The 20,119-nt window shown below is 39.9% G+C and overlaps 1 protein-coding gene across 3 annotated transcripts in view; it reads left to right on the top strand.

The window, feature by feature from the left end:
• Window positions 1-2,153: 2,153 nt before the first annotated feature.
• Window positions 2,154-20,119, top strand: part of CDYL (chromodomain Y like) — a 163,894-nt gene continuing 145,928 nt past the window's right edge. For 2 of the 3 annotated variants that reach the window (XM_039869422.1, XM_039869421.1), the window contains exon 1: window positions 2,154-2,572. Coding sequence is in view for 2 of the 3 variants with exons in the window: in XM_039869421.1 (XP_039725355.1) it covers window positions 2,549-2,572 (24 nt within the window). In the remaining variant the exon portion in view is untranslated. The remainder of the gene's footprint in view (window positions 2,573-20,119) is intronic. The other variant, XM_039869420.1, reaches the window with a different exon arrangement.

The following is a 20,119-nucleotide window of genomic DNA, read 5'->3' as shown; positions in this document are numbered from 1 at the left end:
GAGCACTTTTTTTGAGTAGTGTGTGCTGATTGCTTTGAGACTTCTCGGATAAAGTCCTAGTCCTTGCCTTCAAGGAGCTTACAACATACATTAATGAATTTGTGTGCCTAGAGAGACAATAATCAAATGCAGCAAATAATGAAATTGTTAAGTGAGAGGAAAGAGGCACAAAAATTTGGAGAAAGGAGTGAGATTTGGCTTGGCTGTCAAAGAGACAACTTGAGAGCCTTGTCAAAGGAGGTGGGGACTTTAACGTGTGATTCTGTTGTTAAAGCATTTAGTAATGGGAATTGGATGTGTGCGTATCGGGCTTTATTATGGGCACTAGAATTCCAAATTATTGAGCAAAAATTTATTTTGTATGTAGAGGACGGTGCCAGGGGCTGGAGTGTCAAATTGAAGATGAGACTTGGGAGAAGGTCATAGTCTTGAAATGGCAGTGAGAGAGGAGTGGATAAAAGTTAAAATACACTAAGATAAGTGCTGCAATGGAGCACGCCTGAGTGCTTCAAGAGCCACTGGAGAGGGATTCCTAATTTTGCCCTGGAAATCAGAAGGCTATGCTTTCGAGGTGACGTCGGAGCTGGAGTTTAAGGTTGAAAGGGAAGCGGCATGCCAAGGCAGAGGGATTTGCTGGTAGAGGCATCAGCATAAAGAGAATAGCGATTCGACTTGAAGTGACTTAAGAGCAAGCGTCGGGCTCGTTCTTGGGCGTGGGGAGGGCAGGAAGCTCAACGGGGTCTGCGCAAAGCTGTGGGTTTGTTAAACTGTATTTTCGGGCACCATCGAATGGGGTTTTAGGAAGAAAACTTGTGGGAGGAGCCTGGTGACTGGGAGGTCGGTTAGGAACTAGAGCTAGGTAGAGCACCAGGAATCAGGTGGCAGGAGAAGATGCATTGGGAGAAAAGTAGGATTTGACGGTGGCTTCCAGGTGTAGGGGTGGGAGAGAAAATGAAAAAAAATGTCTCTGTAGTGCCCCGTGGAGAAGTTCCGCTGCGTTCGGCAGGAAGGTTTGAAGTTGCTGGCTGTTCGGGAGGGTCAGGCCAGGAAGCCCCTTCCACATTTCGCACGGAAAAAGAAAGGAAACGTCCAGTCTCCCGGCAGGTGTGCCTTGGAAGCTAGCCATGCTGGCCTTCCCCTTTGCCCATTTGCCCTGTGAAGTGGAGGAAGGACCAGCCTATCGTTGTTCTGACCGAGAGAGCCTGCTGGGTAGTTTTCCGCACCGCTTCTCCTAAGAACCACCAGTGACAGCTTCGTTCCATTAGAACCCAGACCTCCCAGGAGTCGATTCCAGCCTTTCCTCCCAGCTCCCCTTCCGAGAAGGTGGATGCTCCAAGAGGAACAGGGAGGCCTGGCGTGGGGGAAGCTGTGGGCAGAGTGGAGGCAGCCGCGCCCTCGTGCCGCCCTCGCCTGCGCCCGGCTCCCGCCCCCGGCCTCGGCCTGCCGCCCAGCTAGCCTGCCGGAGCGCGCCGGGCCGCACCGCGGGACACATGGTCCGGGCTCCGGGTCTTGGCGGCTGCCGCGGGGGAGGTGGGCACGTGGTAGGGCAGAGGGTTCCACCTGGCCACGCCGCCAGCCTTCTGCGGGCTGGCCTGGCCTGGCCCGGGACAGGCGACCGCGCCGGGCGCAATGCTTTCTCTAGGAGGAAAGTCTGCACAGCCGCTGCCGTCGGGGCGGTGGGCTCCAGGCGCGGGCCGGTTCGTCCCCACGGCCTCCTATTCAACTTAGGGCTAGGGAATGCCTGCCCCAATGGGCACCGGGCTCCAGGAACCTGCACCCACGTCGAGGCGAGTCCGCGGGCGGCGCCACAGAGGGGTGGGATCTCCGCGAGGGGACTAGGGGAAGTCAGAGCCCCGCCCACCGCCCTCGCGGCCCCGCCCACGGCTCGCCACGACCCCGCCCACAGCTTTCTCGCCACGCCCCTTCCTGCTGGCTAGCTCCCTGTGGCCGCCAGCCTTCCTCGGCCGCGAGCGGAGCTCACTACTCCCCTCCGCCGCCCCTCCCCGCCCCGCCGGCCTCCCCTCCTCTCCTGTGCGGGCGTCCGGAAAACCCGGAGCGGCGGAGTGCGGCTCCGGGGGCCCGTGCGGCGGCACTGGGCATGCTCAGTGGCCAGGGCAGGTTTTTTTTTTTTTCTTCTTCTTTTTTTTTTTTTTTCGCAAGTAGGAAGCTTTTTGCACTACACGGGAGAGGGGGAGCCACGGAGCTAGCCGCGCTGCCGTGCACCGCCGCCGCGCCCGCCCCAGCCCGGCCCGGCCCCGCGGCGGGGCGCGATGAGCCCGAGCCCGAGCCGGCCCGCCGGGGAGTGAGCGCGGGGCGCGGGAGGGCGCGTTGCGCAGCTGCTCCTGCGCACAACCCCGCCACGGCCGCCGGCCCGCACTGGCAGTGAGTGTGAGAGGCTCGTCCGTGCTGAGCTCCCGGCGCCGGGAGCGGGAGCAGGAAGCGCAGGCCACGCAGGGACCCAACTGAAACAAAGTGTCGGCCGCCCAGCGGCGACGGCGCCTCACCCCAACCCTGCCCCTCCCGCCTGCCCGCAACTCCGCTGCCCACCATGGCTTCCGAGGAGCTGTACGAGGTACCTCCCCTCCCCCTCCTGGACCCTCCGTCTGCCCCCGCCCGCCGCCCCTGCCCTGCCCCGGCCCGACGGCCGGGCTCTGCTGCGGGCGCCCGCCTCACCCCCTCCCCCTTCGCGGCCGCAGTTTGCTGGACGGGAAATGTGCGCGAGAGGATCCCGAGCCACGCTGCCGGGGGGCCCGGCGGGCGGGGGTGCTCCCTGGAGTTGTTGGGCTCTTGGGAAGCGGGGGTTCCCCCGCAGTGGGGAAGTATCGCTTGCACGAGTGACTTGCCTAGACTGAGCCTAAAGTGTTCTTGGCGACAGTGATGGGTGTGAAGCCCCCGTTACCGCTTGGCGGGGTCTGTGGGCGGTGCGGGGGTGTTTTTCCTGTCCCTTTAATAGAGCCTTTTAGAGAGGGTTTTGCCTTGGGCTTTTTTTGGGTGGGGGGAGACGAGAGGAAGAGTGCCACTGTCTCTCGACTCTGCTCCTAGCCAAAGCGATGCAAAATATCTCACCGAAAATGCTGAACATTGACCACATGCTTTAATTAGGTTAGCATTGTGGCCAGAGCCAGGAAATTTAAATTTAACGCTGATACACCGTCATTCATTTGCGCCGCAGCGTTGCAAGTAAGAAGGGGCACAATCAGAACTCTTAGTTATGGGCAGTGGTTTTGCCAGCTTCAACTTCAAGTTTTGGAGTTATCAGTCTGGATCTTTAGACATATTTTGTATCCCTCGATGTAACTTTTTGACGTATTGCAAAGTAGACTTCCTGGGAGTACAGAAGTTTGAAAGGCTTTCGGTTGTTTTGGATAAATGATTCTTCTGCTTCACATATATTCATAAATATGTCTTCATAAGAGACTTAAGACTTCTGGATAGTCTCTGGATTCACCTTTATGATGTGTTTAGGGACCTGAGTGTTTAGGGACTTAAGTAAGCGTCTGTAACAAGTAGAGCCCCTTGGCCTTTGTGAGCGAATCCTTAATAAGTACCAGGTGAGCCCTCTGAGGTGTCTTCTCTTGTGGATGTATTATTGCTGTTGGCACAGAATGGAGCTCTATTGCCAACAGTGATAGCAACTTTTTGGTGTTTTTTAAAAGGAAGTGTTTGCAAAAGTTCTCAGGAGGAGAGATGCCTTCTGTAGAATTAATGGCGAGGTTGTTGCCTCCCCTTAAATTGTATGCGGTCAGTGTACCTTAGCTGGCACTGAAAATATTCTATTCAATTCAACCATTTTACACAGTAGCAGTGCCCTACTGTATTCAGATACTATCTTGGATCATTTGGGTATGTCAAGAGGGGAAAAAAATATCCCTGTTCCCAAGAAGCTTTTCTTCTAGGAAGGTAAGTGTTGTGTGTGTGGAACGCCCAGAAATAGAGGCTAAGATGCAGAAAGTCTTCCAGCCCAAGAAATACAATAGGGAGAGTACACAAAATGAAGATGTGTGAGGGGTTTTGGTTTCTACCTTAGATTATTCTTTGATAGTTTAGGCTTGAGTAGTCACTGTTTTTTGTTTGTTTGTTTATAATTACATTATTAGTTAGTGTTTGGGTGAGAGTTGCACCTTATACATAAGTTGTATCTTATGTGTTTAAAGATGATCCTGAAAACAATACACTTAAGACTAGTATATAATGAACTAAATTTAGTTCTTTGCTTTTTCTGTGTCTTTTACTCACTACTCACTACTTACCCGGCAGAATTCATTTATAAGTCACCTTTTGTACAAAATTTCTGTTCATTCAGCATGCTTATTGAATGCCCATTCTATGGAGGTTCCATGGGGAGAGGAAGGGAGGTATGAGAATGGTCTTGCCTATTGGAAAAGAAATAAGTACACTGCAAAGGAATGATGCACCTGCACAGTTGAACTTTTGATTCTGGGTTTTGTTTTAGTTTTGAAAAAAGTTATTAAGAGTATAGTTGAAGTATATCTTTTAGGGTGTTTTCTAAGTTCTCCTTTACTTGTAGGTAACACTCTGACTATGTTATGATTGAAAGTTGATATTTGAAAGTACTGCATAGTGGTTGAGAGCCTGGATTTGGAGTCAGAAAACAGTTATTGATTTCTGATCCTGTCACCTTGGGTAAATTAATCTTGAAGACTCAGTTTCCTCATCTTTAAAATTGGGACCAATGTTTATCTCATAGAACTGTGCAATTCAAATGAAAAAAATATGTTAAGCATACCCTATTATTTCCATGATGAACACTCAGTAAGTGATGGTTATTATTGTATTTAAACTGATCTAGCATGCCTTCCTGAGGCCTGATTTGTTTTCTAAAGATACAGAATTGTGTTTTTTAATCAAGGCAGTATTATTTGTGATGCAGAAATGATAGGCAGTTGTAAATGAACACTACACAGACAAGCTGTTTGACAAGGCTGGGGAGAGTGCAAAGTTACTTTAGTAGTCAGGTCATGGGACATTAGTTGCCTAGTTTTGTCCAGTTCTGCCTAAATTAAAAAAGAAGTTTTGTTTGGCCTCAAACTCCACAATTGGATATATGACAGAAGAGGAAGTTCAAAGTCTTACTTTTTGAAATAATGTGGTATGGTAAGAGAAAGGGTCTGCAGTAGCTATGTGAACTTGGGCAAGTTAAGCCTTTGCTAAGCCTTTGTTTTCTCACCTTAAAAGAGATCTCCAACACTTAGGATGGTGCCTGCTATATAGTAATAGGTCCTTAGTAAATGTTTAAATGGTTGTTATAATTATGCTTCGTGAATGAAAAATAAGACATCAGAGCCTAGACAAGATGGAGGGGGCAGGGTTGGGGAGCATTAGCCTTCCAAAATCGGAAGAATTACTGTCAGTTGAAGGATAGACTGGGTTTACCCCCTGCCTCTCCAGCAGCTAGGGTTAGGGAAGACAGATTTTACTTACCCATGCTAAGAACTTAATAGCTTTCATAAAAAGACAAGCATCTTTTAGATTAGAGGTCCACAAACTCTATGTAAAGACATTTACATAATTAGGCCAGATAATTAGTATTTAGACCTTGCAGGCCATGCAGTCTTTGTTGCAACTACTCAGCTCTCTGCTGTAGTGCAGAAGCAACCATAAGCAATAAGCTTAAGTGAATGATCACTGTGTTCCAGTAAAACTTCATGTACAGTAAAATTCTAATTTCATATAATTTTTTTACATGTCATGAAATATTCTTTTTTTTTTTTTCAATCACTTAAAAATGTAAAAACCATTCTCAGTCCATGGGTTTTACGAAAACAGGCACTGGGATGGATTTGGCCTCCATGTCTTAATTTGCTGACCTTCGCTTTAGATGATCTACTGTTCTGAGCTGAGGTTGGGGCATATGGAAGGTGGAGTATGGAATAATTAAAGGCCTTATGCTCTAATCCTAGTTCTAGATTTAGAGCCAGAAGTTTTATGTTCCACTCTTGCCTTCAATATGAGGAAGGGAATTAGCTGTGTGTCTTGTTAAGTAACTGTCCTGAACTGCAGCAGTAAAATGGGAATGATGATAAGTAGTACTTCAAATAATTGTGAAGCTTAAATGACATTACCGTGTAAAAGCAATTTTTAGTTAATGTTATACAAAAGTGTTAAGTGGTGACATTATTGTAGGAAACGTCTTTATTTTCTTCTGTTCTTAATTACAGGGGAAACAAAAAAACCCACCCAATTTGTAAACCCTGAAACCAAACTTGTTTTTCTTTGAGATTTAGGATTTCAAAGGGTCGAGTAAATTGAGTATTTCATGAAAGAAAATTGAGATCAAGAGGACCTTAATTTATCTAGTGGTCACATAACTACCATAATGGGACCAAATAAAGAATAGACGTCGTAATAACATAGAAGATGCATTCTTCTTATTTGTATATCTTAATTCCTTTTTCCTCAGTGGATGTAAGATTTTTCCCTTGAAGTACTATAATAGTTAATTTAAATTTCAGTAAGATCTCAGTGATATAATCTTGGCCTTCTGAGAAAATATTTATCCAACACCTGTATGTTTCAATAAAAAATGGAAGTAAGCTTTTAAGAATGAAATTCTCCCTGGCTTATAAAAGTATCTTAAAGATTATTAGTTTGAAAGGATAATCAGAATTTGGGGAAAAAAGAAGTCTTGAATCTCCTTACTTTAGGATGAGATTGTTCTTTTCTCTTCTGCACCACAATTTTATGTACATTGACCAAAAGTACAATTATAAATAAAATCTGCATGTGTAGTTCAAATGGAAGTCACAAAGATCAGGAGATCTTCTATGGATATTGGTCAAGATAAACCAGCATCTGTTGTGTGTGGTGGAGATGGTTCTTAAAAGATCGCGATCACCAAAATAAGCAAAGGAAAAGAGAGTTATTTGACTTTTGAAGTTGATTGAGGGGAAACGAAGTCCAATGTGTGTGTATTTTGAAAATTAACACATTATCTTAAATGGCGAACCCCTAATGTTATTCATTTGCTTGAACGGTGTAGGCATCTTCTGTGCTTTTCCTTTGAATTTGCTTTCAATTCTTGTGTACTAGAATGTCTTTTTTCTGTTCTTGCTGTGGTATCCAGGAATCACTGAATTTTTCCTTATGCTCTATAATGGTTTTAACCATCAAATGTATTTTCATGATATATAAGGAATACTTTATTTGCAGCATTCCGATTCACAGTTTGTGATGCACAAAGCTAGTATGGGTTAAATTTTTGTGAATAAGGAATAATAGTTTTCATATTGTGTATGTTTGCAGGTGCAACAGCATTGTCTGGGATACTTTTAAAAAACATTCTTCTGGTCAAACCACGAGAACATAGTTTTCAACGTTTAGGTGGAGACAGGAATCTATGTTTCAAAAAGCTTCTTTCTGGAATGTGGGTAGATTTAGGAGCCTCTGGTCTGTATTTCTGACACTGAGGCTACCAGTTGAGGTCGGAAGGGATTGGGCTCTGTCTCTGCAGAAGAGACGCTCTGGGTGCACTAGACTGGCCCTTTTTGCAAGTTCTTTGACCATTGCCAGTTATTAACTGAGTCATTTCAGGAAGAGAGTATTAAAAATGCTCAGTAATTAATTAAGGGTGTTATAATTTTTATTTTCTATCTTCATTGTACGGCTTACTCATCTACCAGATTGTAAGATTGGTGCTTACAATCTTTAAAACTAGGAATTTTTTTCTGGTCATTATTTTCCACAGTTCAAATATTAGCAATAGTTGCATAATGGTTGAATCACACATTAATAAAAGAGTGAATTATAGGAATGACTCTACTTGACTCCTTACCTCCAGGTTCCTCCCCCCCCAAATATCATGCCCTGTGCTGTTTCCTTTTATATTTAATTCCTCATCTGCTTACATGGTTTCAACTCTAGGATAGGGAGAACTTCTATCTTTACTGTTTCCCACACAAACTTAATTCTCATGTTAAAAAGATGACCAAGGCTTTTGGGGTTTCATTTTCTCTGGGGAGTCTGGGAAAGGTCTTTCTTGGGGAGAGGACCAACAGCTTTCATCTGTTTCTCAGAGGGATCTATGACCTCAAACAAGTATTAGAATTTTTCTTGACACCCTTGAGTTAGACTTGACTTTCACTATCCTTCATTGACTACTTTGATATTATTTTTGGCAAACTCAGCTCTGCTCCAGTCAGAGCCTACAGTAAAGCCATAGTAAAACCTCACCGATTGGGTTTGGACATTGTATGTAATTTTCAGTCTTTAGGTGGCTCTTGAAATTACACATACATAAAGTATAAAGTTAATCATTATTTTAGCTCCCACTTCTGATACTACAATTAGAATCCTTCAACTCTGATCCACCCCTAAACTCACATGCTATTATCTTTCAATCTTTATTTCCATGAATAAAACCTCACAAAATAGGATATAGTTATTCCATGTAGGCAATATTTGTTTAGATTTATCTATGTCTTTACCAGTTTCTTTGATTACCAGTCATATGTCAGAACTTCTGGAATGATTTTTTTCCTTGTCAGGTATATCCTTTAGAGACTTCTTTAGTGAAAGGTTATGGATGGAAAAGTCTAGTTTTTTTTCATTATCATGAAATGTCTTTATTTTGACTTCATTTCTGAAAAATAGAATTGATTGAAAATAAAACCAGTTAATTGGTTATTTCTTTCAGCATTTTGAAGATATTATTCCATTATTTTCTGGCTTCCCCATTATTCTTGAGGAGGTTATTGTTAGTCTAGTAGTAGTTACTTTGCAGGCAGTCTGTCTTCTATTTCTGGTTGCTTTTGAGATCCTCTCTTTGACTTTGATGTTCTCTAGTTTTATTACATGTGCGGACATAATTATTAATACATTTGATATACATTGTGCTTTTGTGGATTATGTGCCTCATTAATTCTAAAAAAAAATTGTTAGCCATTTTATTATCAAATACTGCTGCTCTTCTATACTCTTCTGAAATTCCAAGTCATCATTTATTAGATCTTCTCATTCTCTCCCCTATCTCTTACTCTCTCATTTCTATCTCTTCATTTTTGTTTTGTTCACATTCTGGGTATTCCTTGAACCTAACTTCTGGTTCACTAATGAGCTGTGTCTAATTTGCTATTTAGCTTATCCATTGAATTTTTAATTTCAACACTCGTATGTTTACTTCTAAATATTCTGGGTTCCCACCCTGTTCACCCTATAATAGATATAGGAAATGTCTTTACTTTTTGCCTTATTTCCATTTATAATGGGCTCTGCCATGTGAAGTTTTCAGGAGGTTGGTAGTTTCCTAGCATTTGTTAATGATGCTCAACAATGTTGATAATACATCATGAATTCTTTGGTTAAAATGTACCAATTTTTCATCAGTAGCTCACTGTTTAGGATTTCAGGGCATTACAGAGTTGGATACAGTAGCATTTCTTATTTTAGCATGTAACCTATTTGGAAGCTTTAGCTATTTAGAACATACTAGGACAAAGACAAAAAAAAAAAGTCATCTTGGCTTGAAAAAGGTGTCATACCCTGTATACTTTCAACAGTACCGGATCTCTCTTGGAGACTGTTTACCCTTATTTTAGGCATGATATGCTTGGATTTAACTGGCTTCCTTAGTATGTTAGAAACAGATATTTGGTAAGGGAAAGGGAGCATCCAAAGGCAGTGAATTGACATTAATAAGTTTGTTCTTGAGATGAGCTGAAGAAAGTAGCTGGTGATTGCACCTCTGGGTCACATATTATAGGGGCTCATGAGCCTCATAGAGCATCTGAAAATCATGTTTATGAAAAGAAAAGATGTATGTTGAAAAGAGCTATCAAAAATGGGTTTTGTTCATTGAAGTGTTATTTACAATAGCCAAGATATGAAAGCAACCTAAGTGCCCATCAGAAGACAATTGGATAAAGAAGATGTGGTATATACAATGGAATATTATTCGGCCATAAAAAAGAATGGAATCTTACCATTTGCAACAACTTAGATGAACCTAGAGGATATTGTGCTAAGTAAATAAGTCAGGCAGAGAAAGACAAATACTATATGATCTCACTTATTTGGGGAATCTAAAGTACAAATTAGACAGAACAAACAGACTCATAGATACAGAGAACTGTTGGTTGCCAGATGGGAGGGGGTTAAGGGGGCTGGGTGAAAAAGTGGAAGGAATTAAATACAGATTGGTAGTTAAAAAATAATCACAGGAGATGTAGAGTACAGCATAGAGAAGGCAGTCAGTAATGTTGTATTAACTATATATGGTGCTGGTGGGTACTAGACTAATCAAGTAGATCACTTTGTAAATTATATGTCTACCTACTATGTACATCTGAAACTAATACAAAATAATATTGAATGTCAACTGTAATCAAAAAATAAAAAAAATAACAAAATACCAAGAGTTCATAAAAATGGTTTTAAAAAAGTTTTGGTATGTGACAAAATTAAGTATTTTTATGGTATGCTTTTCAAAGTTTCTACTGAAGTGTTTCTAACAGCAGACGGGAGCAAGTTTCCTCTTAAGGAGATAGAAGTGGGAGGGAGGATTGCAAGCCTGGCCTGTTTTTGAATTCTCATATTATCCTAAAGCATTTGTGAAATTTTCTGGTTCGATATTAAATGTTTTAAAAGCACTTACCAGTTAACTCTACTCCATAAATCTTTGGGGGTCAGATTGATGCTACAGGAAGATGAGCCATGAGTTAGTGTCTCCGTACATCTCTTCATCTCCTGCTATGTATGTGTACCCTGGTTTAAGAACAGGGGCTTACTGTGTTACCTTCTATGCTGATGCTAGGTAAGGGAAATAGTAACTGATTTAGTGATATATAAATGAGAATATTTGAATTGAGTAATCAAAATTTGAAAAAATCTTAACCATTATAGTTAAAAGGTATTTATTGTCTAAAGTTATCTTAATGCGGGGTGTTCAAGACAAAGTACACTAGTTGTTTTTTTCTCAAATCTGCCTGCTGATTCTCTACTTAAAAGAGCAATTGTGCTGTTCTTTGGAGTCAGTCATGGAGCATTTGTAGAGTCCCTGTTGGAATGGTGGCCTGTCTGCTTCATAACTCCTCCCTGCCCAAGAACCTGATCAAAATCAACAAAAAAGAGATTGTGGTCATGAGTGGGCGATTACAGCAATGCCACACTCCCACATTTGTCAAGAAGAGGCCTGGGAGAGAAAAAGACCAAAGCCGTGGGAGTAGGGGTGGGGATGGGAGAAGGATTGTTCTAAAATTCAAGTCTCTTATAGGCATGACTCCACTAAAAGGAAAACGAAAACCTTAGAGTCCTTGTCTTGGCTGAATTCTGTTGCAGTAGTGGGACCTGCCTTGGAGTTTGGGAAACTATTTAAAAAGCTTTTTTTTGATGGTGGAACAGGTCTTATAAGGAAACATTGGCACAAATAAAGGAATTAATGTGACCTAGGCCCTGAAGATGGGTCTAAGAACTCCCATTTCCCCTCTGAGGCAGTAGGCAAAAGATTGGAATGCCCTGTTGAATTCCCGAGGCCCTACTTTGCTGGGTGATTAGGGTGGGAACTAAAAGTAAGATAGAGATTTCCATCTTTCCTGTCCTTTACCACCACCTTCCACTACTCAAAAGTGTGACCTGAGTTTTTCTGGAATCTGTCTGCCATCGTAACAGGAAATGTTCTCATGACTCTATCTACTCTGCTCCCCTGGGAGGAGGAAGGGTGTCTTGCCAGTCCTCCAATAAATTGAGTGGAACTGCCTCCTGCAGGTGGTGTGAGGTCAGCTAGAAAGCCCTCATGTTCTGTGAAGCCTGGTGGGGACCCAGCAGAAGTGACAGCTTGCTTCTCCTTTTTTACAGGAATAGCAAAGCAGTTGGTACTACTTCTTCAGAAGCTCTTTCGGTTTTCTATTTTGCTTCTCTCCCTAGTAGAATCCCAGGAAGGGGAAAAATCCAGGGGACAGACCTGGCTGTGCACATAATCAGTCCGCCCACCAGGCTTTATTGCTGGACCAGCTACATTTCTGGTTCCCAGTCCTGGCAAGCCTCCCTGCTCTAGACGTTCTCTCACTCCCAGTAATTCAAACTAAAGCAGCTACTACCTAAGTAGAAAGAGTGGCTTAAGAGCCATGTGTGATGTGTTTTATCAGCTTTTGCGAGGTGTATATCAGAAACTCCTGTCACTGAAAGATGTTGCAGGATCAACTATTGAACAAATCTTTGTTCAAAAATTGTCCGATTACTCTTTTTTCCCCCTAGCTTTCTGCATTTTTGGCCTTTAACTCTGGGTCAAGGGAAATGAGATTGAGTGTTGCTGTCTTTTCTACCTACTTGTTCTCTCTTCTCTGTCACTTTTCTCACCCCATCCTGTTTTAGAGTCCTGTCCCTACTACACTTCATCATAATATGGAATTGAACTATTAAGAAAAGTTTAGGTTCCTCTTCTTTATGAAAAAGGTCAGGTGAACAGTAGAATCCTTGTCTTTCTAAAATCAACTTTCAAACTAAACTAAGCTGGCCTTAGTTTATTGATTTTTTTTTTCTTTTGCCCCCACTTCCTCTTTTCCATGTGTTTGTCCTTAGTAGGAAATGGATTTCTCATTCTGCTTTATGTCATTATTAATTTAGGACATGTCACCCAGTCAGGTTTTTGCCTATTTGTAAAATATCAATAATGATACAAAAGAGCAACAAACATACAGAAAGATTTACTTTTCTCCCTTGTTCTCTATTTTGGATATATGTTAGCAAGAAGCTATCTAGTCTACATTCTTAAATTATTTATGTTTGTTAAAAGTGGTATATGAAAAATTTCTTGAAAAGAATTTATAAATAATATTGATGAAACCTTTTAAATGGGAAGAATGCCTAAATTTAAGAAATCTTTTAAGTAAATTTTAACATTAAAAGACTCATGTACAATGACAAGCATTAACTTCATAAGAACTAAGAAAACATCAACATTAAGTAAATCAGCATGTGAATTTTATCACCAATACCATTGTTCATTCTATAACTGATTCCATAGAGTCAAATAGATTGTTAGTATGTGGAAATGAAATTTGAGAATCAGTGAGATGCAGAGGACCTAGTGATGTGTTTCCTTATTAGGACACTTCATTTTGTGTGAGAAACTGCTTTTGATTTACAATATATCATCAGCTTGACTCACTAGACTTACTGTTATGAATTACTTCAGTTATTCTAAAATTCATTTCTCCCTTAGGGAGTAAAGATTTGGCACCATGGAAGATATTTTAGAAACTCTGAGGGCAATCCTAGAATAGGAGAAAGTTTTGAGAATGTTTTCTGTTGTCAACAGCCTCTTTGACATAAGAGCTTGGCCTTTGAAGGTCACTGCTTGAACCAGATGACATTCACTTGGCAGACTGGTCCTTTGAATTTCCAGAATTTACATAATCTCATCACCTTACTTGTGGTTTGTATGTAAAGGCCCTATGTGTGTGTGTTCATTGAAGAAAGATGGTGAAAGTCGAAGAAAAAAAAATATCCCATCTCTACCACCCTAGATTAACCACCACAGACCATAGAGGACCATCATTCCTGACATCTTTATGCATACAGATAGAAGAATAGATGTATATAGATAACAGTTCATAAAAATAGAAGTATATACTTGTTATTTAACAGAAGACAAATAGAAAATGTGATGGCATTGTAGAATTTTATATAAAAACCTTTTTATTTCTTTGATCCATTTTTCTTTTGCCTTATTGATTTGTTGGAGTTCTTTGTAATGGATGCTAATCTTTTTTTTATAAATTGCAGATATCGTCTAATCTGCGGTGTGTCTTTTTTTTAGTATGCCAATCCATATAGCTTGTTGACAAGCAATACTATGGCGTTTTAGCTGGCGCTGCACTCAGTATTTCTGGCTTCACCAGCCCACATGCACGCAGGTCATGAAGGTCACGCAGGTCACGCACTTTACGCAAGTCCCGTTCCCTGTCTCGCGATCTTGAGACCTCCTCCGTAGGATCCCAGACTGTAGCGCGATACCTGATTCTTCCCGCAGTCGCAGTGGCCTTTCACTTTCTGCATTGCGGGCTCCATTTTGGCTTCTCAACTAAACATCCTGTACTGGTGACTTGTGTCTTCATTCTTCATTAAAAATTTTAAAATCTGTAATATCCAGGTGAGCCTTGAACAACGGGGGTTTTGAAACTGTGTGGGTCAATTTACAGGTGGAATTACTTTTCAGTAAATATAGTACGCCCTTCCAATTCCTGGGTTTCGAATCTGCGGATTCATCCCGCCGCGGATTATAGAGTATTTTCGCATTACCAGCTGGGGATCGAAAATACTCTTTCCCTTCCAATACTGTTTTCTGTTCCTGGTTGGTCGAATCGTGGATGTGATTCAACTATAGGGCCTCTATAGTTAAGATTTCGGCGAATTAAAAGTTATCTGGATTTTGGGGGGTGCAGAGTGGTAGAATCCCTAACCCCAGTTGTTCAGGGGTCAGCTGTAGTTACATATTTTATCTGCCAAATTAACGAAAATTTTACATTTTAACGTAGTCGAATTTATTTTCCTCAATTTGTTGCTCGTTTAGGAAATCCTACTCTTAAGATCATTGTTTTTTCATCTAAGTTTTGCTTCTTATGCCTACAGTTTTTGTTTATGACATGAAGTTGGTGTCTGATTTCTTTTTTAAATGTGGATAATCTTGTTTTCACCATTTACGATGCAGTCTATCTCTTCCGCACTTATTTGCTGCCTCTGCTATATACGAAGTTTTCATTTATGTGTGGGTCAGTTTCCTCTGTTCTGTTGGTGTTTTCCTTGGTCACACCACACCGTTGTAATTAGCATGGCTTTATAAGTTTTAGAAACTTGCTTTACCCAGCTATCTTTATCTTGTTTTCTTCCTGAAAAACTTCTCAATTCTTCTTGGTGGTGTGCTTTTCCACTTACGCATTGCAATCATCTTGTTGAATTACACAAGAAACCATGTTGGGTTTGGGGTGGCTGCTGCATTGTGTTCAGGGATTAATCTGTGGCACTGAAGATACAGCAGACACCTAATAGATTAAAGTCCCTGCCCCCAAGGAGTTTATTTTGTAATAGTGGCAGCAGGCTAATTAGGATACAGCTAGTAACTTGGGTTTGTTATTTTTTTTATGTAAATCGTCAGCAAGAGCTTCCTTGATAAGGTGACATTTGGAGCTTGAAAGCAAAGGAATGCCTCCTGAGGTTGGCTGTTCTTGAAGAGTTTGAGCAGTGCCAGGAGGCCATTGTGTCTGGAGATGGAGATAATGGAAGATGAGGTCATGGTGGCAGTGGGGTCCATGTAGGCCCTTTGCACATGTGCTAAATATTTTTTTGAGTTTTGTTTTTAGTAAGATGGGAAACCACTGGAGGAATATGTAATGAAATTTAAGTGTAAAGAGTTATGCTAGAAATTGTTTGGAGAATAAACTATAAGGGGATCAGGAAGGAAGCAGGAAGACTGATTGGGAGGCTGGCAGAAGATGGTGGAAGTTTGAAATCTGGGCGGAGTCTATGACCATACCACCCTGAATGCACCCGATCTTGCCTGAAATCTGGGTGGCGGTGTGATGGAGGTAGTGAAGAGTGATTGCATTTGGAGTATATTTTAAAGGTAGAGCTGAGCAGAATTTATTCATGGATTGGATGTTGGATATGTGGGAATGAGAAGCAGTTGTAAGGACCTAGGGTTTTTAGGGTTGAGTAGAAAAATGGATTTGCCATTTTTAAAGCCAAGTGTTACTAAGAGGTAGCTTTGGTTTTATTTCGTAGGAGTGCTGGTAGGCAGATAATTAGGGGTTGGATTTTAGACTTGTTAAGCTTGAGATGCCTTTTAGACATACAGGTGGCAGTGTTGAGCAGCAATAGGCTATATAAGTTTAGAGTTTAGGGCATATGCTTAGGTGGGAGATAATTTTGGGAGAAAATCAGTGTAACACGGTTTTTAAAGCCACGAGAGAATTTAATCATCCAGGGAGTTGAGTATAAAGAGAGAAAAGATATGAAGATTAAATCTTGGGGGCATTCTTAGATAGAACTTGGGGAAGATAAAGACACGATAAAGCAGACTGAGAAGAGATGTGGCTAGAAAAGTAGAAACGAGGTAGTGGTGCCCTGGAAGCCAGATGAAGAACTTTTCAAGAAAGAGGGAATGTGTTCTGTGCTGTCGCTGAGGACTGCGAATTAACTTAAATTTGGCAGCACAGAGGCCACTTGGCAACAGCAGTTTAGCTGGAGTGCTGGGGACTAGAGCCTGGCACCCGCTCATAAGAGAATAAAAAAAGAGGCACTGGAGTTGTTGATTATAGGCAACTGTCAAGACCAGTTCTGTGAAAAAGGAACCAGGAGGGTGAGGTAGGCTCTGGAGTTTGTTTGCTTTAAGATAGGAGAAATTACAGTATGTTGTGTGATGTTAGGAAAGAGCTATAGGAAGGGAAAATTAATGAATGAGGAGAGAGAGAGAGAGAACAGTAGCTGGAATGATTTACCCAAGTTGGCAAGAGGGAATCAGATCCAAAATCATGGGGAAAGGCAAATGTTCCCTTAATTATGTCTCTCTCCCTCTCTCTTCCTCTCTCTTTCCCTCTACCCACCTTTTGGTCCTTCAGTTACATCTTGTTAGGAACTTTCTGAAAGTTTTGTATGGCCTTAGATTTATTCCTAGACACTAGTTTTTTGTTGCTCTTGCTAATGGAATCTCTGAAAAGTTATTTTTTCTAATTGGTTAATACTTGTGCATGGAAAAGCTATTTATGTCTGATTTTTATATTTACAACCTTGTCGAACTATCGTGTTATTTGGAAATTTGTAGATTCCTTTAGATCTATATGTAGACAGTCATATCTTCTGCAAATGGGGATAATTATATATTTCTCTTTTCAACTCATACCTGGTGTTTTTGTTTGTGTGTTTGTTTTTTACATTGACTGGAACCATCCAGTACAATGTTGAATATAAGTTATAACAAGCATTCTTCATTTCTAATTCTATACATTCCATGAAATTTTACTATTAAGTAAAAGCTGTAGATATGTGCTATATACCTTAAAAATCTGGGTAAAGTTCTCCTGTATTTCTGGCTTGTGAAGAGTTTTTAAATCATGAAACATTATTGAATTGTACTGAATGTATTTTCTGCATTTATTAGAATGTCATTTTTTAATCCCTCTTAATTTTTTAAAGTACTATATTATATTTTCTGATGTTGAGCCTTCCTTGCATTTCTAGGATAAACCCTGCTTAGTCACAGTGTATTATTTTATGGACATTGTTCACTTCTCGTAATCAGTGTCGTTATAGTTATTTGAAGAAGAAGTAACCAACACTTTTTTTTTTTCTATTCTCAGTTGGCAGAATCTTTGGATTTTCTGGTTTTTGAAGATTTTCTTAGACTTGACTATAAAATCATCTGAGCCTCTGTTGCCTTTTAAGATGGGTAGTTATTTGGTCATCCATTGAAGAATTAGGTCTTGTTGATTTAATAGTGCTATTTCCTAAGTAAATGTGCTTAAAGCTTTCTATATTAGAACACTTTTAGAATATTTAAAAATCTATACTGGATTTGTGATTATATACCTTTAATATGCTTCATGTTTTTTCTGCCTGTTTTCTTAGATATTTTCTCTTTGATTCATTTTTAAAAATCATTTTTTTATTGATTTTCTATTGTATCTTTGTCTTTTACTTCTTTATTGCTTACTTTTTATTTCCTCTGTCTTTCGGTTATGTGGTTCTTTTCCTACCTTACTGAATCGAATACTTAGCTCATCTTGTTTTTTAATGAAGGCTGTAAAAGTAAGTACAGCTTTAGCCACATCTTACAAATTTGAGTTTGATTTATTTTTTCAATCTTACGTATCTTTAGACTTTTATTTGAAACGTATTTTCTCTTTTTCAAAAAAATTACAGCCACAAGGGTTTTGTTTTTTGAGTATTTAAATTTAAATATTTTAAAGATGATAATCTTTTCCTTCACTATTTTCTAATTGAATTACATCATGGTCAGAGAATGGTCTTTGTGAATCTTTGAAGTCATGGAGATTTCCTTTTGTGATCTTGTAAAAGATTTTTTGGGGGGATTAGAGTTCGATTCATTTAGTTTAGGGTTGAGATGTATAAATTTATATCAAACTTACGTATTTATCAAATGTACTATACGCTTCAATTGGTAGTACTCTATTAATGAAAATTTTTCTTAAAAATTTATGTTTTTGTATGTGGTTATACCGAATTGTTTTGGGTAGTATTTGCTAGTCATATAATTTTCCTTTTAATTAAAAAAAGTGGTTTTGTTTAGAAGTGTCTCTTACAAGCAAGATAGAAAAACTTCAATTCGATGTTTTTTATGAGTTTGGTGTATTTATATTTGTTATGATTTCTGAAATAGTTTGATTAATGATTGCTACTTATCCTTTGCATTTTTTTTTTCCAGCTCTCTTGGTTTGAGAGATTTTTCTGGATGGATTGACTGTTCATTCTTTTGCAGGTTTGAGGATATAGATTCTTTGACCCTCTGGTTACCATTAATTTCTTTTAAATTCTGCGTTATTGTTATTCTGAGCAATCAAGTTATTCAGTAATTTCTCTTCGGAAATGTGACAAGGATTTCAGTGTTCTTTACCTTCTGAATATATCTATTTCCTCATCTTATGCTCGAGAATTTTAAAATTCTTTCCAGTGTTTAAATTACCGATTATTTAAATTTTCTAACATTATATTTGAATGCTCGTTTCATTTATCTCTCCCCTTCTATATGGGCTGCCTTTGTTTTTGAATTACATTTTATTCTTTTATTTTTTTTTTTTGATATATAATTTGGATACTACAGAGTTCCTCCTTTAAGGTGTACAGTTCAGTGTTTTTTAGTATAGTCACAAAGTTGTACAGCTATTACCTCTCATTTCAACATTTTGTCACCTCAGAAGGAAACTCCATACCCATCAGTTATCACCCCCAACCCTACCCCTGCACCCCTGGCAACCACTAATCTACTTTCTTTCTCTAGTTTGTCTATACTGAACATTTCATATGAATAGGATCATACAATATGTCGTCCTTTGTGTCTGGCTTCTTTCATGGTGTGCTAATAATTGAGCACAATGTTTTCAAGGATAATCTATTAGGAACTATTTTTTGTTATGAATAATGTTGCAGGGAACATCGATGTAGAAGTTTTTGCATACTTTTCAGTTCTTTTGAGTATATATCTAGGAGTAGACTGAATTACATCTTTTAATGGTTATATTAGTAAGGATTTGGGATAGTAAATTCTTAGTATTGCTATGTCTAAAGATAATCTTACTATTTTCTATATATTTTTAATTTATAATGGCTTTAGCTGGGTATAAATTTTATTGGTTGATGATTTAAGTTTTTTAAATAATTTTTTCACAGTTGACATACAATATTATATTAGCTTCAGGTGTACAACATAGTGATTAGACATTTATATAACTTACGAAGTGGTCACCCTGACACATGTAGTACCTATCTGACACTATACCATATATTAGTATGCCAAAACTATTTTGTAACTACCAAGTTGTACTTCTTAATCTCTTCCTCTTTTTTACCCTTCTACCAACCACCCTCCCATCTGGCAACTCTCATAATGTTCTCTGCATCTGTGAGTTTGTTTCTGTTTTGTTTCTTTATTTTGTTCTTTAGATTCCACATATAAGAGAAATATATGGCATTTATCTTTGTCTTAACTTATTCCATGCAGCACAATACCCTCTAGTTCCATCCATGTTACAGATGGCAAGATTTCATTCCTTTTAATTGCTGAGTAATAATCCATTGTATCGATATACCACCTCTTCTTTATCCATTCTCTGACTGATGGACACCCAGGTTCCCTCCATATCTTGGTTGTTGTAAATAATGCTGCAATGAACATATGAATGCACCTGTCCATTTGAAGTAGTGTTTTCTGGAACCCAGTGGAATTACTGGGTTCTTTTATGTCTCTTATTATATATAACCTTTGTTTTAAAGACTGTTTGGCCTGGTATAAGTTTTGCTGCCCTAGCTTCACGCGCCCTCTTGCCCGCCCAGTTTCCTTATTCAGGAAATGTCTTTTTCCATCCCTTTACTTTCAGTCTGTGTGTCTTTTGATCTGAAGTGAGTCTTTTGTAGGCAGCATATGTGTCTTGTTTTC

The sequence above is a fragment of the Pteropus medius genome, unplaced genomic scaffold (assembly GCF_902729225.1).
Source record: "Pteropus medius unplaced genomic scaffold, Ma_sr-lr_union100, whole genome shotgun sequence".
Classification (NCBI taxonomy): domain Eukaryota; kingdom Metazoa; phylum Chordata; class Mammalia; order Chiroptera; family Pteropodidae; genus Pteropus; species Pteropus medius.
Note: the sequence above shows the minus strand (reverse complement) of the source record. Positions and strands in the feature narration are given on the sequence as shown.